This window comes from Molothrus ater, chromosome 3 (assembly GCF_012460135.2).
Source record: "Molothrus ater isolate BHLD 08-10-18 breed brown headed cowbird chromosome 3, BPBGC_Mater_1.1, whole genome shotgun sequence".
Taxonomy (NCBI): domain Eukaryota; kingdom Metazoa; phylum Chordata; class Aves; order Passeriformes; family Icteridae; genus Molothrus; species Molothrus ater.
The window spans coordinates 18,307,548-18,334,721 of NC_050480.2; the positions used below are offsets into that span (position 1 = coordinate 18,307,548).

A 27,174-nucleotide genomic window follows, 5' to 3' on the forward strand; every position below is an offset into this window, starting at 1 on the left:
GAAACCAAAAGCCTCAGTTTGTGCTGGATGAGTTGCTGTCCTACAAGGAACATTAAGGAGAAGCAACTGATTGTTTAAAGAATGGCTGTGAGAAAAAGGATTTGCTGTTTACCTCAGAATTATTAATAAAAAAAAAAATCAGGTATTCAGGGCTTCTAAAGTTTTGCTCTCTGTTTTCATAATTTTTTTAAACTGAGTTTCTGGATGATGATATTACTCCATTTTATATATATATATATATATATATATATATATATATATATATATATATATATATATATACTTTTTTTTTTCAATTGACCCAGTTGGATTGGTAGTTACAGCTTGAAAATCCCAGTTGAAAAATAAATTATCGGTATACATCCCAGAACCAAAATCTTTGGGCGCTAATTTAGATTCAATGTTATCATGCTGACAACTTCTTACCAGCTCTAACTTCATCTTTCCTCCTGTAGCTCGAAGCTTGGTTGGCATTCCCAGCTGGTGAAATGCTTTGTTACCCCCATGGTTAGGAAGGACATGGGAGGATGCATTGCTCTGGATATGCCACTTTCCCTGTCACTGACTTGGTGGATTGATATGTGATGGACTGGACATGATGAGATGTGATTGCTGAACCAGGAAATGTGTAAACAGATTGCACAGTGAGGAAGGAAGGGGCACAGAAATCCTGTGCTGCTGCCAGGTACTCTCCTAGTATGTGTGAGGAGCTGATCCATGTGGCTTGAAAATCAATTCTCACCTTGTAGTGCTCACGTAACAAGGGTGAGAGCTCATTATCTTGCCCATGTCAGCCTCTGACAGAAAGGATGAAAGGGATTCATGCTTATCCTCAAAATCTTGTCCTCCAGCCTGTGCTGCTTTCCTTTTTACACTGACTGGACTGGGAGAGTCCAATCTAATCTGGACATTCAGGATCTTTACTGGACAATGCGCCAAAGCTGGATTCTATCTGAGTTTCCATAACACGCACCATCTGAGGGTCAGGCAGGGACCTCCAGGCCTGGCTGTCTCTGGGCAGTGTAGGGCACATCTCCTGCTCTCCCTGTGATTTAATGATTTTGTGTGAGGAAATTACTGTTCTTCTACTCCCAAGAAGGTAGTGTGGGCTTTTTCTTATCTGCTCCAACTTCAACCTTCCTCCTGTAGCTCAGCGGGTTTGCATGCTGGGCTGTGGATGAAACTCTCCAGTGCTCCCATGGTCAGGGTGGGACTGGTAGGATGGAGATGCCACTTTCCCTGTGTCTGCCTTTGCGGATTGATGGACTGACCCAGGAGGAGATGTGGTTCCTGGGTTTTCCTCCTCCCAAGTACCTCATGAGGTCTTGTTTCTGACAGGGAAGGACTGCTTGGAAAAGCATCTATACAGCATCCTCTCGGGTTGGCGCCGCTGGTTCACTGCTGAGCCTCTTGCGGCGGGGCTGGGGCGGAAAGGCAGCACTGCCCGCTGCCGCCGCACTCCGGGAGCGGGGATGATGCTCTCCTGGCCTCCGTGGCTGGTGCCGCTGCCCCATTCCCGTGGGCCGCGGCCACGGCCGCGGCCACGGCCACGGCCACGGCCACGGCCACGGCCACGGCCGAACGCGGGGCGCTCCCGGACGCTCCCCGTCCTGCGGGGGCGCTGCCGCGGGACCGCGGGCAGAGGCGGCTGCCCCGGGGCTCGGGGCCGGCGCCGCGCCCTCCCCATTGGCTACCAATGACGTCACCGCCCCACCTCCGGGCCGGCCCCCGCGCTTCGATTGGTCGGCTCTGCCGCCCGTCGGCGCCGGCCCCGCCCCCGCCGGGCCGTACATTTACGCGGTAGCAAAAGAGAAAGTAACGAGGATGGTGCGGGCGGCGCGCGGAGTCCGGGGCGGGCGGCGCGCGGGGCAGCGGGCGCGACACGCACCGGCACCAGCGGCTCCTCCCGCGGCGGCTGCCGCCACTTCTGCGCACCGGGACGGAGCGCGACGCGCCGGTGAGTGCGGCGCACGGTGCGGAGCGGGGGCTGCGGCTGCGGGAGCCCGCGCCAGGGCTGCGGTGGCGGGGAGCGCCGGCCCGGCCCGCCGCGCGATTGGCGGTAGCCCCGGCTCCCTGCGATCGGGGGCAAAACTTTAGCTTCTCTCTGCTCCTGGGCTCTTTTCGTTGTCTCCCCTCACTTGGGTAACTGGTTTGTCTCCCTCGTTTATTAAACAATTTTAAGTGCGTCAGGCGAATGCGCTCGGGGCGCCCTTATTCTAGGTGTTATCCTAAAATAGGGCGAGGGGAGGGTTGGGAAAAGAACGGGCTGGGAAAGCCTCTCGAGCGAGCCGCCGCTGGCCCCGCTCTGCCCAGCCGCGGCACCTCCCCCGTGCCCGGGCGGGCGGGTCGCGGCACCTTTCCGCGCTCCGGAGGTACCCGCGGGTTTGCTACGTAGAGCGGTGGCTGCTGGAGGTGGCAGTGCCCCCCGGCCATCCCTTATTCGGGATGGACATCTCCTAGCCGGCCCGGTGCAGAGCCGGCCGGGGAGGCAAACGGGAGCTGCGAGTGCTCGCCCCGCTCCGGGGTCTTGGTGGAGTTGGTGAAGTTGGTGCTGGGATGGGTTTTTCAGAGGGAGCTGCGGCTGCTCCCGAAGTTGCTGGTGAAGGTGACGCACTGTCAGGGCTGGCTTTGGGTATTTTGTTCCTGTCGTCTTCGTTGTCTGCCGAGTAGAAACGGGGGGATTCAAATCCTGTGTGCTGCGTCTTAGCAAATGGGAAGGCAAAGGTGGGGAAGGCAGTGACCTTGCCTGGGGCGGAGGGGACCACTCTTTGAAGAAGCTGTGAAGTGTGGTGGGGAGCGGGAATTTACCTCACGGACTGCTGGAGAACAGCCGACTTCCCGAGCCTGGAGCTAAGGGCTTAACTGGGATTGGATTCACCTCTAACAGGGGGAGGGAAGTGCAAGGTGCATGCTTATAAGGATCTCCAGAAGCTAATTTTTTTGTTTTCTATTGGGTATTTTTTTGTTTAGCCTTATGTGTTCAAGTTTGTAACTGTCTCAGAAAATTTATTCACAGGCTAATTTTATTCCAGCATGCTGGAAAAGTTGCATATCACCTCTGACACATTCAGCTATTCAGCTCTTATGCGTTTCTCCCTGTAGTGGACTCAGCCCAGTAGTTGCTTCCTTTTCAGTGAGCAACGGGATAAGGGAATGTGCCTCTGTCGTTATCAGTGGTGAGCTTTCCAGCCTGGGGTTTCGGAATAGCTCAGTACCGTCTGCATGTAGCTAAATGCCTTCTCCTGCACAGTCCAAGCTGCTCGTGTGGATTCTGCGTGCTATGGGCGCACATGCAGATAGCTGAAGTATTCCCTGCAGCACTGAAAAGGCTTTTTACTGTGAACTGGTAACTGTCAGAAGGGGTGTAGGGGTAATGAGTGTCGGCAAAATAAGTTGCTGGATCTCTCGGTTTATGTGATTTCATGATCTGTTTTCATCACCTTTCCCTTCTGCTTTTTCTTTTTCAGGGTGATCTTGAGTTCTTCTTAGCTTGCTAGTGCTCAGCCTCCTCATGCCTCCATCTCCTTTAGACGACAGGGTAGTAGTGGCACTTTCGAGGCCAGTGAGACCTCAGGATCTCAACCTGTGTTTAGACTCCAGCTTCCTTGAATCTGCTTCTTCTGCTGGTGAGAGCCACTCCAGTCTGCTCGGCGGAGTTGTCGTGTCCCTAAAGACTGCTAATCTCACGTATATGCCCTCATCCAACGGCTCTGCACGCTCTCTGAGTTGTGGATGCAGCAGTGCCAGTTGCTGCACTGTGGCAACTTACGACAAGGACACTCAGGCCCAAACTCAAGCGAGCACCGGCAGCACCCACACCGGAGCCTCCCCCGCCTGCCCTACCAACCAAATGGTCAACAGCAATGAGAACGCCGGCAGCCTGAGCCCGCTGGGCGGAGTGGGGAGCCCTGTCTCGGGCAGCACCAAGCAACTCGCCAGCATCAAAATCATCTACCCCAATGATCTGGCCAAGAAGATGACCAAATGCAGCAAGAGCCACCAACAGAACCAAGGTCCTGTCATCATTGACTGCAGGCCCTTCATGGAGTATAATAAGAGCCACATTCAAGGGGCTGTCCACATTAACTGTTCTGACAAGATCAGCCGGAGAAGGCTCCAGCAGGGCAAGATCACAGTCTTGGACTTGATCTCCTGCCGGGAAGGCAAGGACTCCTTCAAGAGAATCTTTTCCAAAGAAATTGTAGTTTATGATGAGAATACCAATGAGCCAAGCAGGGTGATGCCTTCCCAGCCACTCCACATAGTGCTGGAGTCACTCAAGCGAGAAGGCAAGGAGCCCTTAGTCCTAAAAGGTAATCCTCCTCATTGCCCAGACACAGTGTGTTGGTTTGCTTTGCAGTGTGTACTCTCTGCTGTTAGCCTTGCTGATGGTTGCACCTTGAAAGCATCTGTTTATCTCTGGGAAGGCCTGGATGTCTCAAGTCACCAGTGGCAAAGCAAATGCCTTCCATGGACAAATCATGGTGCTGGTAGCAGAGAGGTGCTTGCTTTTCTCTGGATGTTGTCCTTGAGTAGCAGGAGGGTTGAGAAGTGCAAGGAGGAGGAAATGTGCTTCCTGGTGTCTGTCTGTGCAAACAAAGAATTTCCCCCAGTGCTTATTCTGAGTATTTATAGCTCAAGGAGCAGAGGTCCAGGAGGGGATACTTCCCTTTTAGTTTGTCAGACTGACCTTTACTTAGCAGCCTTATTTTAGTCCATGTAAAACTGGACTCATAGGCGCTGGAGATGGACAGTGGGAGAGTAGAAGGAGGGGGGAGGAAAGATAAGGGAAGTCACTTGGTCTGAGGCATTGTATCATGGACCAGTCAGCACAACTTGAGCAATCAAGCCCAGTTTTGGTGATACGGGGTCAGAATAATGGACAGGGGGAAATTATTTGTTTAAAGAGTGATCTGAAAGTGGTGTGTTTCTGTGTATGAGTGCTTATTTATGTATATGGCTTTCCTGTAAAGGCTCCTGTTTTAATATGGAATTTGGTTTATCCCTTAATGCTCTGGTGGAGATGAGCCCCACCAATTAAGGCATCATCCAAGGACACTTCACTTTATTCTCGAGATCCTATTTATAACAATGCTGTCCTCTAGATTAAATTTCCTTTCCCCTGGGTGCTTATGCCATTCGGAGGTATGGTTGGCAGAGACTGGCTGTGGCAGGGGGAAACTATGGAAGGATTTGCTGCTTAGCTCATACTGTATGTATTTAATTTGCTTAATTTTTCTGTGCAGCTTGCTACTTCCAACCTGCACAGTGTGGCAGGAGAATGGAGTGGGCTGGTACTTTATCCCTTTTCCTCAGCTGAGTTTCATGGCTTTGTAGGATCTAGGGGTCCTGTGAGATACTCCTCTGTGTGTCTTGGGGAAGCTTGAAATTGCTGAACTGTCCCCTTGCTCCTGGTAAGAGTGTGGTCATGCTGGGCTTGTTTTGATACTTGCTACAGGATCCCAGCATGCTTTTCTGGAGTCTCTGGGGTCATCAATGAGGCGCTTGGCAGAGCGAGGCTGCCACTGGAGTTGTGCCTTTCTGGTGGTAATCCTTCTGTTGTACAGCCTTTGCAGCTGGGTATGTGGTTGTAGTCTGCAAGCCTTCCTATCTTTAGAAAAGTGGAGTGCTGAAGGTGTTCTCTGTGTTTCTCTGAAAATACTGCACCTTCTCTGAACCTCTCATAGTACTTCTTCAGTACCTGGAATGAGATCATGGCTGAGATGAAGCTGCAGAGCAGTAATTGGGCAGCGCTGAGCTGCTGGGCCATCACCGTAACTCCACTCCCATTCCTTGAAGTGGTGCTCCAGCTGGGGTCAGATGGAGTTGAGCATGGGATAAAGCAGCATTTAGGAAGGCTACGGGTAACTTTCCGAGCTGGGGGCGTGGCACTGGAAGCGCTCGTTATTTAGTTTCACTTGACAGATAGCGTTTTTTCCGTCGTGCTTCAGCCGCCCTGGAGCTGGCGTATCCCCATCCTTGTGTTCAGGCGCTAAAACGAAACTGGGGGTGGCCGGGGAGCCCTCTTTGCCTGGGTCTGTTACTTTTAGTGATTTCTCTCTCTCTCTCCACTGCCCGGCCCTAATTTATTGCTGGTCCATCTGATCCCCCGTGTTGTTTTTGCAAACACTGGTTGCTAGCCGGGCTGTCCAAGTTCCCGTCCCCCCGATGCGGTGCCACCTTCTCCATGTTTGGTGTTGCCTGTCAGCCCGCGGCCCCGCTGCCGCTCTCGGGGCACGCTGGCACGTCGCGGGCTCGGTCCCATCGCCGAGCCGGGGCTTGGGTTACAGCTTTGCCTGGCCCCGCCGGCGAGCGGCTTTGAGGTGCCCCAGGCTTTTTAAGCAGCACAGAAACCTTTCCAAGGCCGGGCCATGATCTACAGATAAATGTATGTATAGTGTGCCTTATGAGGCACGAGTTAAAAAGACATGATGTCGTTTATTTTTAATGTAGCAGACCAATGTATAAACTAGCGATGTGACAAGAGAGGGTTTCATGTACGCTGTGGCATGGAAGATTTTAAGACTTCAGTTCCTCCCTTTCTATCCATTCCTCTTCTTGCTACTTCCTTTAACATTTTTTGGTCATAAATGTAACACATGCATAATTTTGATTTAAGCTCTTAAGAAAGATTTGCTTATTTCTTTTGCCACGAGGCACAGCAACACTTGAGACAGGCATTAATCGTCTATTTTTACAAAAAATAAACCCATAAGGATCCTGTATTTTGTAGTCCTGCTATACGGGCAGTAGCAGCCTGAGCTGTCCTGGCTAAAGCTGCTGCTCAGTCTGTTTATAAACAAAATAGGAAGAAATCATATTTCCCCCAACACCCCATGACCATGTTATTCCATGTTTGCTGAAAACTAAAGGCCTTGCTTTTTGTCGATGCTTTTTTTTTTTTTTTAATTTAGTTCTTTTTTTCTTAGCATTGGAATGGAGATGGGGGCAGTTAAATGAGCCCGGTGTCCCTTCTGCTTGAGGCCAATGTCAAAGCTGAATTTGGAGAGGGGAAGAACATGGTGCTGTGACCCCAGGCTGGGTCAGCAGCCCTGGCCCTCCTTGGTAGGGCTGTACCCTTTTCTGTCCTGCAAACCCAACAGTGAGGCATCACTGCCTTCCCTGAGCACCTCAGCTCATAGCAAAAGTTTCCTTGAGTCTTGGGAGCTGGTGTGCTTAAGATTGCTACTAGGACCTCAAAATGGAAAGTGGGAAATACATTTGCATTCAGATGAAAAGTACTCGTTTTCCATGACTGAAACATTTAGGCTTGGAGTTCAGCTTTTTTTTTTTTTTTTTTCACAAGCTAAATTCACTCTACAAAGGAAAATAAAATGAAAAATTGAAGCATCTATGCCAGCACATCTTGGCAGCTTTTAACACAAGAGGAGTTGCCTTTGTCTCCCTGACCAGGGTCCAGTGGCATTGTCTCCATCCTGCTGTTCTTCCTTTTCCCTCAAGACCCAGCAGCAGGAGCCTTGTGAACCTGCTTAAGTCTTGTGTGTAGTTTGTAAGGGCTGCTGTGTTTGACTTCAAGGAATTTAAAAGGAGAGGTGAAAAATATGATTTGGCTTTTCTTTTAATTCCCACTATATGCTGTAAACTCATGGCTGGACTTCTGCAAAGGAGATGGGGAGGAACCAGCTGGTTCCTCCACAAAACCTGGTTGTTTTTTTGTTTTTGTTCACAGTCTGAGGACTTATTTATGCTCTGCCTTTCAGTCTTCTCTCTGCTCATCTGACGGGGAAATAAATGAAGTGACTTGCTCTCATTATAGTGGGGAGTGTAAGACCTGCCAAGAAACCACTTCATGCTTTCTGCCATGGTCTAAGAATAGTTTCAGATCTCTTACCACACTAGAGTCACATATCAGCAAAGTTGAAACAACTACAAAGGGACTTTGTAAGCAAGTAATTATTCCTTACAAAAGGAATAATTATTTGCTTTATATTCTCCTACGTTCATGTAAATACTGTGATCAGCTGCCTTTGGAATACCTGACCTGGTCACTTGTACAAATACCTTAATTATTACTTTGATTAATTATAGAATTTAGCACTGTCAGTGTTGCTTTAAACCCTAATTGGATTACACTGCGCAAATGTATTTGAAAGTAAAACTTGATGTAATGGTCAACAAATCCAGCTGACCAACAAAACATGTGCCTGGCACTTATTTCCACCAGAGATCTCCACTGAATAAGTATTAGGTCATGGTTGTAATAGGGAAATGTGTAGTTTTAAAAACACAGGACATTTCACACGAGTCACTTAACATTTAAAAATAAAATGTGTTCCCTCTGTGCGGCAGAGGAGAGCTGGCCCTATCATTCACTGGGGGAAAAGCTTCTGCTAGCTCTGTCAGGTTGAGATTTCACCTTCAGTGTTCAGGCTCTGATTGCTGGTGCTTAAAGTATTTTTCTACTGGAATAAATAATATTCTTTGCCATCACACTAGAAAATTGTTTGTATGTGTCATTACCTTTTGCATATAGATAAATTGGGATGATGGTGTGGCTGGAGACCAGGGTCTTTGACATATTTTGAGGGTATACTTCTGCAGAGGAGAGTTACCTCTACATTTTGCCTATTCAACAGTAATGGTAAATGTGGCTTTTTCTCTGAGATTATGGCATCTGAGAGTTTGCTGTGCTGGCTTGCATGGTGCCTATCACATTTTAACTGTCCTTGGAAAGAGAGCAATGACAGTGCCTTGGAAAGGGAGGAATAGAAAGGAGATTCCCCCCCTAGTTTTTGCTCCCCAGTTTCTTATGCCCTTGGAATTAAGAACCAAAATGTTACATTAGGCAAACCTCTCTGATGCTTGTAAAGAAAAATCCAGTTCTGTGTAAACTGGGGTAGCATTCCCTATGATGTTCCTGGTAGGTAGATGTTGGATTATAATTAGCTGAATGCCTCATGTGCTGACCTTACCCTTGCCCTGCCAGAAAATTTCCTCGACTGAAATCTCTCTAGGATGGTGTGCTCGTCTGTCTTCTGGCTTTTTGTTCTTGAGGTGAACAGAACCTTTTGGAGAGGCTCAGAATGGAAGGGTAGCTGTGTTTGAGGTTTGAGTGGTGTCTGGATCTTAACTAATACAGCTGGGCTATTTAAAAAAATGTTTTTTAGACCTGTACATGTGTGATTTGCTTCCAAAGCAGCAGCCAAAGTTTTCACTACACTTATGAGCACAGAGGTTTTTAGTGAGATTGCCTTGGCTTTATGATGCATTTGAAGAGGGGACCCATCCCTTGTCTTTAGGCTATGACTTTTTACTCTGTGAAAAGCCCCATTATATTTAGGGCTTTTTATTTATGCAAACAACTCAGAAGTGAAGAAATGCTATAAATATAAGCAGCATGCAGACATCTCAACGTTTCCCTGCTTTGCAATTTCGCCAGCTAGTCAGGAGGGAAACACCTCTCAAATATTCACCATCAGCTTGCAGGGCTGTCAAGTCATGCTATTTAAATAAATAGATTATGGTAATCTGAAGATAACCTAATGCCTTGTCCCTCTGTGTGTGAGACGAGATTTGTGTGGTGCTTTGGCCTTGTTGGGAAGTCCCTGGTGGGCTTGGGAGAGTGCTGGCTACAGAAGTCACAAGGCTGACCTGAATTACTGTGAGCAGCTGTTTTTCTGAAGCTTTAAGTCTAAGTTCTCACCTGAATCAGTGTGTAGCAGTTTTTTAAACACCTCTGTACTGTAAAAGTTAATTTGTTGTTAACATAAAGGCGTTTGGTAAGCTGGGGCTTAAAGCAGAGCAGTGTATATATCATGGATATCACCTTTCCCTGCCTCATGGAAAAGTAAAGGCAGCAAAGAGTCCGGTTGAGAGGAGATTGGATCAAAGTGCTGTCTTGAACATTGCATTTGCTTCAGCTTCCTCTGGCAGGCTTTTCACCTCCTCTTGATCCATTGAGTGTTGAGGGTTGTGGGAAAGCTGAAATGTGCACTAGCGCTCTTGGGTTTGGCCACCAGTCCTGGCAATGCCACTCAGGACACTCTGTGATGAGGCAGAACTGGGACTGCTGTGGGCAGGAGGCACGAGGGATTCAGGGGATGTGTTTTTGCAGCTGGAAAGTTCAGGGGTGCTCATGGTCTCTGCACAGTGTATTGATAAATGCTCTGTGGTTCAGTAGTGAAGCTTGGGGGGTTTGTTGTTTCATTTCATTTAAACATCTTGTGACTTTTTAGTACAGGAAGCTCTTTGCTTCAATTAATGTCTATGGTGAAGGCAGCCTCACATTTGGGAGCACTCTGAAGGTTGTTTTTGGTGTGTCCTCTGCTGCTTAGAAAGATTTTGATTCCCCATGGACCTGTGTCCTACCCAGAGGTGGTCTCTGACCTAGTTCTGGAGCAGCATTTTGGGGGCTGGAAGGAAAGGGGAAGAGATGGAGAAGCAAGTCTGTCCACCATGTGGTACAAAAAGGGAGGAACTAGACTAGAGGTATAAATCTGGGCCTAGATAGCAGGGCAGTCTTGTGGCCAGGGGAGCTCTGATTAAGCCAACACGACAAACTTGCCATGAGGTGTAGAGAAGTTATTTTCATCTGATTTGGATGTGGTTTTTTTGTTTTCTTTTGTTGTGGGTTTTTTGGTTGGTTGGTTGCTTTGGTTTTTTTTGTTTTGTTTTTTTTTTTTTTTTTTAATGCCCTTTGCACCATTTGTTATACAGAGCTTATCTCTCTTGTTGCCATTGGTGTTAAGTGTGTTTGATCCTGGCTCCATCCACAGTCACAGTGGTGCCCTGGGAGAACACAGCTACCTGCTGCAGAGAGTGGGAGATGGATTTAGGAGCATCCTCTTCCCTTGTGCATTTTTGCACATAATTTTGCAAATTTTAGGCTCTGATTTGCCTCCAGGTATTTTTTTTTTTAAAATAGAGGTTCATCTTCATGTGTTTCTCTGCTTGGGTGAGGGAATTGCCTCCTTTTACAAAGGAATGCTCTGCTCCCAGTAAAAAGAGCGAGATCAGGAAGGGGCACAAGCTTCTGATCTCCTGGCACTTGGTTTCAGTGAGCCTGTCCCAGGAGAATGTGTGCAGAGAGACCTAAACTGGCCAGTCTGCAGGGAGCAGCTGGGACCTTGTAGGTCTAGGTGCCACCTAGTTCCTCTGACCTGAAAGAATGAGCTTCTGATTGCTGCTGCCTGGAGCAATGCCACCCTTTGTCTAGCTCAGCTACATCCACCCACAGCACCTGCAGTGGGAGCTTCTGCATTGGGCTGTCCCCACTGGAGGGTCTGGGCATGGTGGGGTCAGGAGGGAACTGTAAATCTGTCATTCCCTGCTGCTGGAGGACAGGAATGCTCCTACTGGGTGGGAGGGTTTGGGAACCACTGCTCCTGCCAGGGTTAAGTGCTGCTTTGTGTGCATGCAACACCGTGCTTACAAGATCAGGGCTTTGAAGGAGTAAATTGGAAAATATAAATTAAGAGAATAATAATAGAGATGTGAACACATTTGTTTCCAACTCTTTTACTATGCCCTAGCTTTAAAAAGTCTACAGCCTGCCTGGATAAATTCCCACTTGATTCACTGCAACAGAGAAGAGCTGCTTCTAATTAAAGGTAATAAAAAGAACAAATGTTACTCTTTGTCCACACATGAATTATCATATATTTTTTTTTCTTACAATGGCTTAAAGAAAATAGAAGAAAACTTGCAAGCTTCTGTCATACCAGTCAAATTGGTTGTCTCCAGTTCATTATGCCAAAGTGTGATATTAAGCCTTATGTAAGCAGTTGAACACTAATGCTTTAAAGCAAAAGCTGCTGTTGGAGCAGTTGACCTGCACTATGTTGATGCTGGGCTCTTAATTATTCTTATTTCTGTTAAGGTAATGGGAATCTGTCTGTACAGTGGATGAGAGCTAAAAATAAGACTTTTGCTGCTGCTTAAAATTTGCTGGCATATTTTAGGTACAGAACCACTCTGATTGTTTACAATGAAATTATTCATAGGTGTTAGTCCAGGAAGGCAGAGCATCATCTCTGTTGAGGGACAACACAGTTCTTATGTTTCCTGGGAAATATTAGTGGAGACAGTGACTTATTTTATTTGGACACAAGGGTTGATTTTCATCTAGCTGGAAATATTCCTTGTTTTATTGCTGTTTAGCTCTGGATTCTGTTAATATGTCTTTTTCTCTTCCCCCTCTCCCTGCTTCCTTCTTGCCTTGAGTCTGAAGAATATGGATGCAATCTTGGTCAACTTTCTCTTTGCCTGTGGGGTTTTTGGGGGCTAGCCTTGGTTCCTTGACCATTTAGACTGGGATGTATGTGCCAGCAGAGCTGGCCCTGAAGCTTTTATCAAAGTGGGGGCTAGCATACACCATGCTAGTTCCAGTAGTATGCTGCTTTTAATTTGGACTCTGTGGCACTGAGATATGTCAAGAAACCATCCTTTGCTTTCCTTGTTTTTCCTTCATGTGTTTTGGAATACCTTGCTAGAAAATGTCAAATCAGAGCCAGATACTGTTATTTCTAGATAAAAGGGTAGAAACTTTTCAGTCTAAAAAGAGTTTAAATTCATCAGGAATGGATGGTACTCCCAAATGAGAGTGTGCTATATCAGCACCCTGTTTTCCTTTCATATTAATGTGCATGGTGCTGATGTTTCTGATGTAGAGGAGCTGTGGCTTAGACTGGAAAAGAGCCTGTGTTATTCTCAGGAGAAACAAAGCAGCCTGCCCTCTCTTTAGAAAGAAACTGTCCTGGAGAGGTTGCTCTTAAAAGGGGAAAAAGAATAAATGGGTGGCTGAAGCATGAAAATGTCAGTGTTCTCTAAAATGCTCAGATTAAACAGAAAGGTCTACTCCTACGCATCCAGGATTACGCATGTCTGACACAGTGCTGGGACCCTTCTACCTCCTCAGACGTGCTGAGCCACAGCTGCCCGCATCCTGCTCCTGTGCTGGCTCTTTCCGGGCCACTTGCTTGAGAGATGCATATGGTGATGGCCAGGGAGGGAACTGGTAATAGATTAGAAAACAAATGAAACTTGCTGTTTTGGGCAAATCTGCTCAGCTCTACCTCTGTCTGGGAAAACAGACCCATAGCTCTTTGTCAATATAAAACCATTTGTGGTATTGTATTGCATTAAAATAGTTTCTGTTCCCTCCTCTCTTACTTCTCCTGCCTCTTTTGTACATAGCTTTAGCATTTCTTGATGACCTTTTTGTTAATATGATTTCCAGTGGGAGCATTTCACAGTAGAAGTATGTATTCCTTCAGGGTTTATGCTGACATTTCCAGTGATTATTTAATTGGACTTCATGTTAGCCTGCATCCCCATGGGAACACATACTTTTGCCATGAGAAGTTGTAATGTGACTAATTTTGAGTTTCTGCTATAAACGCTTGCCCTCCAGGGAGGGTACGTCCACTCCTCCATGGTGGCTGCAGAGTCGTCACCATAGCGTGTTTTGGTTGTGGGGTTTCTTGCCTTATTCCTATTTACATTCTTGTATAGTTTAGTCCTTGTACCAAAATTCAGAGCAGGCCTTCTCCTCTTTCACCTTCCTGACCACTCCCCAAGGATAACACAGTGGTTTGAAGAATGCTAGCTTATTTTCCTGTGAATACTTGAGTTTTTGTTTTGAAATAAGCAGAATCAGCACTCCCATAACATAGGGCAGATTTCCAGTTACAAGCTGGAACCACTGTCTTGAGTACAGAGAGGGGGTCCCAAATTATTCAGGGTGGCTTCTGGACAGGCTGATGAGCCCAAAGGTTAGTAGCATCTCTTGGAAAAGCTGACAGGTAAAGGGATGGGATATGTGAGTTTGCTTGGGTGTTCAGGGTCTGAGAAAAAACCCTAAATTTAAGACACAAAAAAGTATAAAGAAGAGTTAAACTGAAATCCAAGAAAGGTTTTCTAGTGGCAGGTCAAGGAAGAAAGATTGTTTTTTCTAATTCGAATGGATTTAGATGATCTAGTAGTCATGAGAAGAGGAAAAGTGACGAGGTGAAAGCTGATGGTGGAAAAAAGCAAGTCATGTGTTGAGGTGTGGGAGGCTCCTGGGGAGTGATGGTGTGGTTGAAAATGGGTGGTGGCGGAATGGGAGGAGACGAGAATGGAGCTGGACAGAGCCAGCAATTCTGGTACAGTCTGGCAGGGAATGGGGTTTTGGATGACTTCTCACCTGCCTCCCCAGGATGTGACCCTGGGAGAGCCAGCTTTGCTGTGCCTGGTGTCAGAGGAAAAAAATAAAAGTGGATGAGGCCAGGGACCTCAAAAGCCAGTGAGAGAGGATGTGCTGTGACGAGGGGTGTGAACCATAGTGAGATAAAATTAGAAATAACATGCAAATTAGAAATAACATGCAAGGGACATGTGTGCATGTCCCTTGATGCTGAGGGGAAACCTTTCGTCTTTATCCAGCGTTGCACTCTTGACTTCTAAAGGGACCTCAAAGCCATTGTGTCAAGGATGTCCTTGTGACTCCTCTAGGCCAGAATTTGTGTACAAACTGACCTCTCGGGATAGTTCCCACGTGGAAAAAAACTGACCTTGCAAGTTCTTTGGAATGTGAAGTTTTGCCTTTTTTTTGAAGTGCTGTTGGCAGCTCAGTTCAAGGGAGAGACTAGATTAGATTGAGTGTATCGAGGTGGAAGCTGTTCTTTGTGTGTGCTGTTTAGTTTTACTTTTTTATGTTTGCTCAAAGCTTAATCTTTTGCAGCACAGCTGTTGCTGAATGCTGTGTGGGTGACAGGGAAAGCCCCATGGCAGGGTTTCCTTGGAACATCCCACAGGCAGGTGAGCAGTTCACTAATGTCACCTGGCTGAGTGTGGTCCAATAGGTCCCCACCCCTGTGGATATAAGGGAGTTGTCCTTCCTGCTGTGTGGGCAAATACAGTATTTCCAGCCATGTCAAAGTTGCTGCAGCAAGTGAGGGCAAGCCTTGAGCACTGCTCAGCTGTAGCTGTGGTGAGGAGATGGCCATCTGCTTGAAGAGTAGGAACACTCCTACAGTGATCTGCTTGGATTGGCCCTGTTCCTCTAGAAGAAGTTTGGGAAGCAGAGCCCTGCTTGGGCAAGGAAAGTGTGTGTCTTGTGTTGTTCTGAGATCTGAGCATCCCTTCTTTCAGTGCCTCAGGATGGATAGAGCATAATCCCCAGGACACACCAGGAACCATCTTTGTTATGGCTAAAATCACTCCAGCAACATCTGTGAGCAAGTGTTATGGCTGCATCTTCTATAGCAAGGTGGCCTTAGGTCCTGTGCATGATGGATGCAACCCCAGTGCCTCCATCCCCTCCCTGACAGTTTCCTTGGTGCTCAGCTGACCTACACCTGCAGCCATAGCTGTGTTGGTGGCATGAAGAGATGGTCTAGGTTGTTGTCCATATCCTAGGAGTGGATTGGGCCTATAATGGCAGAATTCTGCTTCAACCTGTACAGCAGCATCTGCCTTGGTAGAAGGCCCATGGTACAGGAGCAGCCCGCATGGTGGCATTGCAGTGGTGGTGGCTCAGCACCAGTGCGCCACCCTGCAGCAGGACCTCTAGACACTGGTGGGCAGCATGGTAGGGGGTAGCTATGAGACCTGGGCCCTCCTGCTCAGGAGGCTGAGGAAGGAGGAGAGCACTTGGTGGGTGAAGCATCTGGACAGTACCTAACTTCTATTTTTACATGCTGGAGTCACGTTTGCTTAACCTTGAGGCATCCTGTGCTTTGAATCAACTTGACACAAAGTCATCTGTTCATTAATAACACAGGAGCAGTTTAATTGTTGTCTTAGTGGAAAAATACATGAGACTGTCATCAGCTGTTGCTTCTGGCAGTGCTTTTCTGCAGTAATGTAAATAAATGAGGTCACAGGTTTAAAGGAACAGGCTGTATTGCACAAATTCAAAGCATTGTCTTAAACAGATACACACCAATTGTCTGAGTGTCTCTGTCCTGCACCCCAAATGCTCCCTGTGAAATTTCAGCCCTAAAGTCACTCAAACACAGCTGCAGGGTTTGCTGTGATGGTACTGACAGGGCACATGCTGAGTGGGTGTTTTAAAGCTTGGCTTCACTACTGAGCGACTGAAGCTTGTGTGACCAGAACTGTGGTATCACCAGATTCTCTGCTGTGCACTCCACAAGAGCCCAGCAACACGAGAGGAGGGGAATTTACAGATTGAACATCTCTTTCGCTGATACTTCCCAATGTCCTGGGATTTCTGTTCTTCTTGTGCTTGTGTGTGCATTGCTTTTTTTTTTTCCCCCCTTTTTTTTCCGAGATAGCTTTGTGGTATTGTAATCAAGGATGAGCAGATCCAGAAATCTGCCTGGACGGCTTTGAAAACCATATAAAAGGTCTGGTTGTCTCCTAAGACCACGTGCGTAGTCTAAATATGGCTCCCACATCTGCAGTCTGTCATGTATAAAAGTATGTTCCTGTTTGCAGTGCGAGCGGGAACACCCAGTACCTGCCACACTCAGAACAAAGTATATCCACACCGATGAGGTAATGCAAAGGTGTTGCTTTGTGGTGCGGGTATTTGCCTGTAGCTGCCTCTCTCTAAGCTCTCCCACTGGAAACAAGGTCATTTACTTCCTTAACTTTGGGGCAAGAGCCTGTTTCCAGATAGGAAACATATTGCAAATGTGCCAAAGCATATTGTGAACTCAAATCCTAGTTTGCATATAGTCATGCAGCCAGAGAGCAGCAGTGGTGGCTGAAGGAGAGACAGAGGAGGAGGCCAGGTACAGGTGTTACTGTACTCCTTGTACTTAAATTCTCAATATTCTTGAACAATGAACAACAAACAACAAAAACCCTAAACTAAAAAGCTGCAGTGGTACAAACAAATGAAAAAAATCCCCTCAAACAAACAAATCCCCAACCAGCCACTTTTATAAATTTGTTTCTCTGGATTTCTTTGAAGATGATGCTATTTCAAGGCCATAGTCTCTCATAAAAAGCTGGCTGCCTCATTCTTGCTGTACCTTTTGTGCTTGTTTTGCATCGTATTTGCCCTCTTCTGATGGCAAATGACGGACACTGTGTTAAGCATGAATTTAATGCCAGACCCATGATTCTTGTCTTTTTTTATTTGTTCAGAGCTGCTTTGGCTGCTGTTCAGCTGCTCACCTGGTTTTGCAGTGGTGGTGCGAGCCCTGGGGTCCTGGGTGGCTTTGGAGCTGGAAAATCTGTGTGCAGCTGCTTCTTGGGTGCTGCCTGATGGGAGAGTTTGAGGAGCATTAAGTGAGATGTTTATGGGCAGATGGCAGCAGAGAATTTGAACAAATGAATGGGAATAGCTGGAGCACGTAAGGTGCTGACTTAAAACTTCTCCAAAATTTTTGAGGTCTCAGACACTTCAAAGTCTGTTGTCACTTACTAACTGTTCTGGCAGGGCAGGATGTTGGAAAATGTCATACAGTTATAACAGCCAGAATGGTTCTGCAGCTTGGGTCTTGCATCAGTGGTGAGCAAAGAGCCCTTGGTGTTCTGTTGTATTCTGCTAAATACCACACGAGGCCATCTGCCAGCAAGGGTTCTACTTCACTGATTGATTTCCTCATGGAAGAAATACCTTGGGTTCCCCAGAGTGCTGAGTGTCCTTGTATGTCCATCTCTGTTTCGGTTTGGGTATGTTCAGCCCTCTGAACACCTGCCCAGCAGCCGTTCTGGAACAGAGCAAAGGCACTTGGGATGTTGTCCGTGCCCAAGCACATCTGCAGCACACAGCTGCATCCCACTGGCTGGGCATACTTCCTCATGCTTTAGTCATTACAAGCTCTGTGGAGTGTTTAAAGCCAGGAGAGATGGGCTGCAGGCAGGACAGTGTTGAAATGGACATCCATCACTGGCTCATCTGCCTGCTGGCATTTTGGTTTGTCACTGAAGGTGGCTACACTCTTGAGTCCATACTCCGTGGCTGTGGTTCCAGCAGACTGCCATGCATTCCCATGGACTTTCTTGGTGGATATATTATGTTGCCTCTCTACTTAGGTTGTCTCTATATGATGAAGGCTTTTCCCATATTGCAAACAGTATCTGAAAAGCTGCTTTTAAAATGCAGCTTTTGTGCTAGTAAGAGACTTCTGCTAAATTGTGCTTCTCGGCCACAGGTGCTTTTACTGCCCTCTGTAGTGCTTCCTACATTCCCCAGGTTTGGAAAGGCTTGGGCAGGGTGAATCACAAAACAGCTTTTGTTACAACCCCAAGTTGCGTCTCTGCATCCATGCCTTGAGCTTCCTTGTGATCTGGAGTTGTGGTCAGTAGCAGTGGTGTCTTGCACTTTACTGAGTCTAATGAATCAACTCTTAGACCAGGCTTGCAAGAGATTTGTGTTGGCCTCTGGTGTGGGAGCAGCCTCTTCTCTCCCACCTTTTCTACTCTCCCTAAATGAAGACTTGAAATGAACTGAAATAGCAGCAGCTTGCCAAGGGAATACAGATGCATTTGAATACTTTGTATGTTGTATTTACCTTCATGTGGAAAATCCATCCCTCTCTTTCTGATTGATCATTATTAACTTTGCTTGGACCTGTTTTGGGAGGTAGTCTCAAACTTAAGAAAAGCCTGAGCATTATATGTGCTTGAGTGCCACTTAAATTACTCTAGTGCCTCATAAATCAGTTTGTGCAAGGATCATGTGAGTTGAGAATGGAGCAGCACTCAGGAGGTGTCTGGGTCCTTTTTTGGGACCTGCATGACTCATATGGCAGCACAGATACAAGCTAAGCTCCTGCTCTTCGATTAGAGTTCAGCTTGATGCCATGACTGCATCTTGCTGCATCATTTCCTGGGTACCAGTGTTCTTGTCCAGTCCTCCCTTGCTGACATGTCTGAGCCAGAGCAGGTTAGTAATCCTCTCCCCAGTAATGTGTTCTTTCAGGAACATTTGCTCTGAGAGTTGCTTTAAATATTGTTTGAAATTACTTTTTAACTCTCCTCTCACATGAGGAGATGAACAAGGAGAGAGGGGGATGTGAACTGACATTGGGAATGGTGACACTGGCAAATGTCTGTAAAAAATTGTGAATGAAGGTATTATATGTCTGGCTACTCCACTTGTTGGGGCATCTTCCGTATGTTGTATTTGAGGTCCCTTCCCATCCTTTGCCCTGATATTCTGCTGTGTCTTACAAGGCAGCTGGTGAAGCAAGATGATGTCTGCCACACCATCAGTGTGTCCCCACCTGAGTGATGAACCAGTGGGGTTCTACCTCCAGCTATGGCTGCTTATTCCCAAAAGTCATCAGGAGAGGTGGAAAATGAGCGTTGGCTCTGGAGTCACTAAAAAAAAAACTTTTTCAGGGGTTTTCTTGGGAATCCCAGCATGCTGTAGCTATTGTTTAAACAGCAATATTCAAGCTGAATGGATTGCTTGCCCATTCAGAAAGATGGGAATGTAGGTTAGGGTTTAGTCTTTAGCCTAGACTGTAGGCTGGGGCTGTTGGTTTAGATGAGACTTCAAACATCTTCAGCTTGGGGACCATCATCTTGTTTATTTTCTTGAGTGGACTGAGAAGACTTTTCAAGCCCTGTTGAGGCCAGGTGGTGCAGTTGAGGTCAAATTTTTGTCCTTGCTCTTCTTTCTAGATCTTCAGGGGATCTTCTTCTGATCCCCTGTTATAACAATTTACAGAATAGAGATCTTTAAGGCAAATCTGTTTGCTCTGTCCTATAAAGAGCAGAAATAGCTGAAGACAAGCACATTTTTGAGGCAGGGGAAATATTCTGCATTTTGTAGGCATTTCAAGGATTTCAGGGAAATTACGTTACTAGCAGTGCGTGAAGGACACAAGTTTGGATGTGGAAAAGGGTACTTTCATTACAGGGGCTCAGATGGTTGTAACTAGTCTGGGTGCCTTGTGCCCTTGAAATACAGCACAGGGCACTGAAATGGGCCTGGGTGGGTCCCACCCTAAGCATGTCACAGACACTTGAATTGGACATTTGAATTGCAGCCCTCAACAGTAGGCATTGAAACCCTTTGCTGTGTCTGATCCAGAGCCTGAGTGGGGGCATATTTTGCTTCACTTTAACACTTTCACTGGATCACTGTGAAAGAGCATGGAAAAGACAAATAGCTTCTCTCTTATTTTTTTTCTTTTTAAATAACATTATTGGGAGGGTGACATTCCGCATTTATTTTGGCTAGTGGGGCTCTTTCTAGTAACTTCAGATTCGCTCTCTGCTCTCCTGGATTTTTTTTGGCCTACAGTTAACTAAGTGCAATTGAGCCTGAGCACTTGGCTCATGTTGATGCTGAGCATGACTTCAAGTATCCTGGTTCAACAGCAACGTGCGTGAGGTGGGGGGGAACACATCCCTGCGTTTCTCCTCTTTCTGCCTTTTTCTTTCAGAGGAGAGCCACCTGTTAGCATTACATCAGTGACTCCCAGGAACGCTGCTGCCTCCTACCAAAGGCCTTGAACAAAGTAGTAGTTCTTGTATTGTTTGCACTCAAAGAGCTGATGTCATGCCAGCTGATGTCATTGTGTGCTTTATGGGATCGCCATGGAAACTGGGCAGGTGGGGAGCCTGCTGCTGATGTCAGTGCAGAATGAGGTGTAGAAAGAAGGTCCACTTTGCTTGCTCCAGCTCTGTGAAGCCACCCTCCTCGAAAAAAAAAAAAAAAAGAAAAAAGTAAGGGAAGGGAAATGGTTATTGAAAAAGCCAGCAATAGAGCAGGGAAGGCATGAGCTTCCTTCACTGAAAAACTGACTTCTCCCTCCCCCCTCAGATCCATTTCCCAATCCATTTTAATGTCCTAAAAATAACTCTTGCTAGATATTTTCAGGTGGCTGGGGCAGCAAAAGGAGAGCTGTTTGCCATATGTTAAGCAAGCCCCTCAGTTGCTGTTAGGTTACAAGGAGTGGTTTTCTTTTGTTTGGGTGCACAGATGGGTACATGCTGTTCCCTGGAGCGATGCCGGGGTGAGCTGCTCCCATCCCCCTCAGAGCTTTTGGGTGGAGAGATGCCCTGCAGGCCTGCTAAAGGGCAGGTAAAGCTAAGACTGTCCCAGCTGGCTTGCTGCTCTGCTCTAGTGCGCTGATAGCCCCTTGGCCCTTAGTTCTGGTGAAGTTTCTCTCTTGAAACTCCTTCCTTGTCACGTGGGCTGGTAGGTGAGGCAGCCTCAGCAGGCTGATGTTGCACAGAGGCATGTTTGTCTGTGAGCCCTGTTGTTCCTTGGCACCATCCACTGCGCAGAGGGAGGACAATGCCTGCTGCTGAATCATGCCACCCTTGCTGTCGACAGCCCAGTGGCACTGTTACAGTGGTGGTGGGGACAGTAGAACCAGCTCCAGTCCTTGTGGCCCCACTGTGTGCTCTGAAGGAATCTTGGGGTATCTAACCAAAGTATCTGCTTGATCTCTCTTCCCAGGAGGACTCAGTGGTTTCAAGCAGAACCATGAAAACCTCTGTGACAACTCCCTCCAGCTGCAAGAGTGCCCCGAGGGGGGAGGAGGGAGTGGTGCCTCCGCTGTGCCCCCCGTGCTACCTCAGTCCATCCCCACCACGCCAGACATTGAGAACGCTGAGCTCACCCCCATCCTGCCTTTCCTTTTCCTCGGAAACGAGCATGATGCTCAGGACTTGGAGAAAATGCAGAGGATGAACATTGGCTACGTCATCAACGTGACCACTCACCTGCCCCTGTACCATTATGAGAAAGGCATGTTCAACTACAAGCGGCTCCCAGCCACTGACAGCAACAAGCAGAATCTCAGGCAGTATTTTGAAGAGGCTTTTGAGTTCATTGGTAATTACCCTTGCCTGGAAATACTCCTGTTTGTTTTTTTATTGTTATTATTTTTACCCGTTATAACAATTTAGAGTGAACTTTATGCTTTGCCAGCAACTCTGAAGGCTGGTTAAGGCCATATTTCCTTTAGTTTGGGTTGTCAGAAATGCTGAGCACCTCATATTTCTGTCCTTTCTCATCTCTGGCCCATCTGGTTAAGTAGCCCGAGGTTACAAATTTTATCCTGTGCTATTAACGCCTACCTCCAGGCTTCTAAATTCAGGAAACCCTAAAAAATTGAGACTTCCGTCATCCCCTTGTTTTGATTCCTTTGAATTCCTAGTTTCCACACAGTGGCTTTCAGCAAGTTTTTCATAGTGACTGTTCTTAATGGTCTCTCAGTCTTTGCTAACTTAATGAGAAAACTGACAAACTTTCACACTTGGCTTGTTCCACCATTAGATTTGTAGCTTCAGAGTGTATGTGTGGTTGAGCAGATAGTGATGAAAACTTGCATTAATAAGCCTCTAAACCCTGTAGGCTGTGTGAGAGAGTTCACCACAGACACGCCGCTTGTTGTGGAGATTGCTGAAGAAGTGACCCAGCAGCGTTGTTCTGGACCTCGTTACAATCAACACAGCACAGCCCTCAGCCAAGTTTGGGGCCATGCTCAGCTAGGCTAAAGCCAGATGGCCACTTCAAGCAGGGCTGGTCAGAGACGACTTCAGCATGTAGTGCTGAAAGCTTTTGAAGACCTTGCCTTGCCCCTCTAGAAGTCTTTGTTGACACTGCTTTTGTGGCATAGTAAAGGCTTCGCTAGCACAAGTATGTGAAATATGCCAGGGGAACCACTGACATAAAATTCTATTTTCTTGTGCTGAGACTGAGCTAATTCCTTTACCAATACTTCATGCTTGATGGAGGAGTACTAGACAAAGAAAGATGTGTGTTTGTGTGTGCAGCACAGTGTAGGTCCTTGACTGACCCCATAATGGCAGGGAGGTGCAGAGCCATGTTCCTCCCTCCCCTCCTTTGTGCTGGCTCTGCACTCAGGTGCACTCAGGCTCAGCAAGGATTTGGCCCCAGCTGTGGGACCAGGGAGGAGGGCCAGGCTCAGCAGGTTGCTGTGAGCCCATCTACCCCTGCTGTGCGCCGGGCAGGGCTGGCAGCTCAGAAGCAGATGGCTCCTCAGCCTTGCCTGGCTGTGTCTTGGCAGGGGGTCATAGTGTGCTGATGCCTATGCTCTGCAGCCACACTGCTTTAGTGAAGTGAATAGAGAAATCACTGCTTATGCTGCAGTTCAGGTGAATCTTAGCATTCTGAGCCTTTGGGCTTGTCTTCTACAGTGTGAAGAAGGATCTCTAACTCAAATTTTCCCTTGTTTTCTTAACCCAGTCCCAGCAGTACCAGTAGTGCTGTCAGCTTCCCAAGCTGCTGGTTACTGTGTGCCTGGGAAGGTGAACACTTGTTTGGGTGAAAGGCAGAGAAAAGGAAACCTTGCTTTGATCCTCTAGGAAAACAGCTGTATCAAGAAATTCAGTAAAACCTTAAACTTCAAGTTCAACAAGATGAGGAGATATTATAGGCTAAGCTTAGGAAGAGACTGTGAAGCTCCATTGAGGTCTTTCTGAGGTACAAGAGAGAGATTTCTGCTCCCCTCATCCCCTTGAATTGCAGGATTGGAGTTCTCAAAACCACTGAAAGATAGTGTTTACCAAGAGCAGTGAAAGCAGCTTTGCTCTGGAAAGGTTTAGAAAGCCTTTCAAAACCCATTTTACTTCCTTTTTAATAATTGCATCTTGAGGGTCTGTCTTTGTTTTAATAAACAAATATATCTCTATTGAGAGTTTTTCTTCCCTCTCAAATTAACCAGCTGGGGAAGTAACCGGCCAAAGCTTTCCCTTCCTCAGGGTAAACTTTAAATTGCATTTGAGAAGATTTGGAAATGTTTAAACTGTGGATTGTTGGCCTATGTTTCTTTAAATATGTCTTCAAAAAACCACAACCAACCCCAGGTTTAGCTAAGACTAAAGCCATAGGAAGTGAAATCATCTCTGGGAATGTGTGGCAAAATGCATTAGAGAGTTTCAGCTTTCTGAAATACTAACTGGCAAAAATGTCTAGAGGGATGTTGGCTTCATTTATGCTCTCACAGTACAGGTTGAACATGTGGGGTGGGTTGAACTGTACTCTTGGTGGGGTTGGATTCGTGCCAAAACCTGCAAACTAAATTCATGTTCCTCCTGTGGATTGAAATAAAAGAAGTAGTTGGAAGTGTGACTTCCTGAAAGTTCAATCTCCTGTTTTAACAGCAAGCTGTGGCAGATGAGGATGGTATGGTAGTGACTGTCCTCTCTCATGTCATGTTAGCATGTGATTAGAAGGACTCTGTCCTCCCTAAATGCTGCCCAGGGTCCCTCCCTGTAAGTGATGAATCTTGGTGGGGTGTGTGTGTATATCCAGCTCCTCCTTTTGTAGAGACACCACAGCAGAGACACCCACTGAAGCTCATTTCAAGAGTACTTTTGTAAAGCTTCAGAGGACAGGGCATTGAAACACATGTATTGTTATGAATTGAATCTGAAAATATCTGGTTTCTAGAAGTGGTTCCCTGCTCTGAAAAACAGGGAGGTTGAGCTGCTGACATAATGCAGTGGTGTTGCAACTGAGGTGGAAATGAAGCCTGAGATTCCTCATCATGGACCTTGCCCTCCTCACAAAATGCTCATGGCAGTGAAGCAGCATCTCTCAATGCATGGTTCCACTAATAAAGGGAAGAGAATGGATGTGAGGATTTTCAGTGTCAGAGTGGACTGGGGGTTTCACATTCAGTAGCTCTGAAACCTTGGGGGAAGATGTGCTGGAGGGGAAGAGACACCGTGAAAAGTTCAAATCAAGGAACTTTTCTCATTAAGTTACTCTTAATTGCACTGAGCTTGTTCTGATTTACAAACAGGCAGAAATCTTACTTTCTTTTGTCTGTCTTGTTTGCAGAGGAAGCTCATCAGTGTGGAAAAGGTCTCCTCATCCACTGCCAGGCTGGTGTCTCCCGATCTGCCACCATCGTTATTGCATACCTAATGAAGCACACACGCATGACCATGACAGATGCCTATAAATTTGTCAAAGGAAAACGACCAATCATTTCCCCCAACCTTAACTTTATGGGGCAGTTACTGGAGTTTGAAGAAGACCTGAACAATGGAGTCACCCCACGAATCCTCACACCAAAGCTGATCGGTGTCGAGACTGTCGTGTGACGGCCATGCTGCGAGGGGGTGGAATGTGTTCTTCACCTGATTTGGGGCAGTGATGGGTGGTTGTGGGGTTTTTCTTTTTAGCTTTCAAAGGGGAGTTTTGTGGCAAACTTTTTGTGAATAAAAACCTTTTTTTGTAAGGAAAGGTTTTTAAAAGATCCAAGAACTTTGCTGGGTTTGGGATGCTGTTGTGATTTCCTTCTCAGACACCGTCACAGCAGGGAGGCTTCAGAGAAAAAGAGTACTTTTTAAAATAAAAACAACAGGAAGAAGAAATGTTGGGATTTTTTTCTTTTAAGTTTTATTTTTCCCTCCTCTCCAGCTACTTGTAGAGTTTATGGCTAAGTAGTCTGTGCAGGTTCATAGACTGAAGAAACCTAAGTTGAAGACAAAACACAAATAGCCAAAACAAAGCAGAAAAAAAACTCCCTGAAACAGAAGGGCCTTCGTTCTGCAAAGACTGTGCAGAATGCTCACTGATGCAAAGGAAATCAGAGCAGCTTAAAAGTCTGCAAGGCACTTTTCACACTTCTGACTCAAACTAAAAAAGAAAACAAAGTTTATTTGGTGTGTGTCATGTTCCAGTTCTATTTTTCTATTTTGGGGTGTTAGGTTTTAACAGCAAGGGACTTCGATCATTCGATGCCATATGCCTTCACTGGCTTCTTGTGCAATAATAATTTGGGGTTTGTTTTGAGTGTTCAAACCAATTAAGAGTTGGCTGCCCACTAATAATAAGATAATAATTTTTCAAGTCTAATAGTGCAACAGCAGCCAGCTTGATTCAGAAAGGATAAATGAGAGCAATTACTTCTTTCCTTTATATGATTTTGATCCTGGTTACAGTGCCATAAACCTTGTTACATATGTATATCAGAATGTACAAAAATGTAGAACAAGCAAAGTTTATTTAAAAATATTTTTCGCACAAAATATTGGTGTGTTTCAGTTGTCTATGTAAAAGAAATTTGATTATAAAACAAAAAATCTTTTGGAAAGTGTGTGTCCTTTTATTTCTTTAGCCATTTTCCATTTTCTTTCTATGGGATGGGGTTTTTGTTTTGTTCCCTTTGGTTTGTTTTTTTGTGGCATAGTACCTCTCCCATTGACAACATTGATCTCTCTTGTTTGGCATCTCCCCTTCAGCGTTGTGTTCCTGTCCTCTGCTGGTGGAACATGTTGTCTTTACTTTCTGCTGTACTCTTCCATCTCTCTATAACCAGGTTTTTCTTTCTGGTTCAGCTGAATTAGCACTATTGGTAAGGGCTTTTTGGAACAGACCTGTTATTTCTACAGCTCAGTAGCCATTTGGAAAAATAAGAAATAAACAATCTCCACTGATTCCTTTTCATATTCCTGTAGTTAGCTTGTCTTCTATGTTACAAAATTGTCCAGTTTTTAGACATATGTTGGTCACATGTTCTTTTCCCTGGCTTCTCTATAGCCCCCTTGTTTAGCAGTTCCACAGTTCCTGGGAATTGTCCTCCTGGGATTTTCCCCTCCCTCTTGCCCTTCTTCCCTTCATGCCACTCCTTTTCCAGCTGTGTCAGTGTTGTGTGGTGTGTATTGTAGGGCTAATGTTTCTGCCTGTGTCCCTTGGGCAGCTGACTTACACTTTCCTTGTTTGTACTCACTTTTTTTTTAATGCTATGGTATGACCTGATCTGTTCTGGATTGTTACCACCTCTAAAATTTATTTGTATGACCCTAAAAGGAGTTAAAAAAACATTTTTCATGTGATTCTGTTGTGCAAACTGATCTATCCCAGGAAGGCTGATAGCAGTAAAGGCTTTTTTTAGATGAAAACCTACATGGACTGAACCACGTGTAAAACAGGACCTGTTGGAAAACTTAATGTATAGTCACATTAGACATGTATATTTTTGTGGACATTTTACTTAAAATATTGTTACTATACCGATACTTTCTTGAAACTTATTCCTTTATTAAATTATTTTTCTACTGGAGTTGAATTTTAATTTTTTTTTCTTTTCTATGATTATTATTGGTCCTTTTGTTGAAAACATCCTTGGCAGTGATAGTTGCCCAGGAAGCAAAACTTCTTGAACTGTGACTGCTCCTGGAGCTAAGGGAGAGTGTGGCTGGACAGAGAGGGTGCCATTTGCTGGCTGGGAACCTTTGTGCTTTGGGAAGGAAGGAAGTCCCTTAGCAAAGCTACTTTTCTTCCCTCCCTCCCCCCTTTCCTCATGTTTGGGC

The 27,174-nt window shown here is 46.1% G+C and overlaps 1 protein-coding gene across 1 annotated transcript; it reads left to right on the plus strand.

Moving 5' to 3' along the window:
- Positions 1–1,829: 1,829 nt before the first annotated feature.
- DUSP10 (dual specificity phosphatase 10) lies at positions 1,830–26,924 on the plus strand. Its single transcript, XM_036404627.2, has 4 exons — positions 1,830–1,957; positions 3,468–4,313; positions 21,341–21,718; positions 24,695–26,924. The coding sequence occupies exons 2-4, from the start codon at positions 3,512–3,514 to the stop codon at positions 24,958–24,960; spliced, it is 1,446 nt and encodes a 481-aa protein (XP_036260520.1). The 5' UTR covers positions 1,830–1,957; positions 3,468–3,511; the 3' UTR covers positions 24,961–26,924.
- The last annotated feature ends 250 nt before the right edge of the window (positions 26,925–27,174 follow it).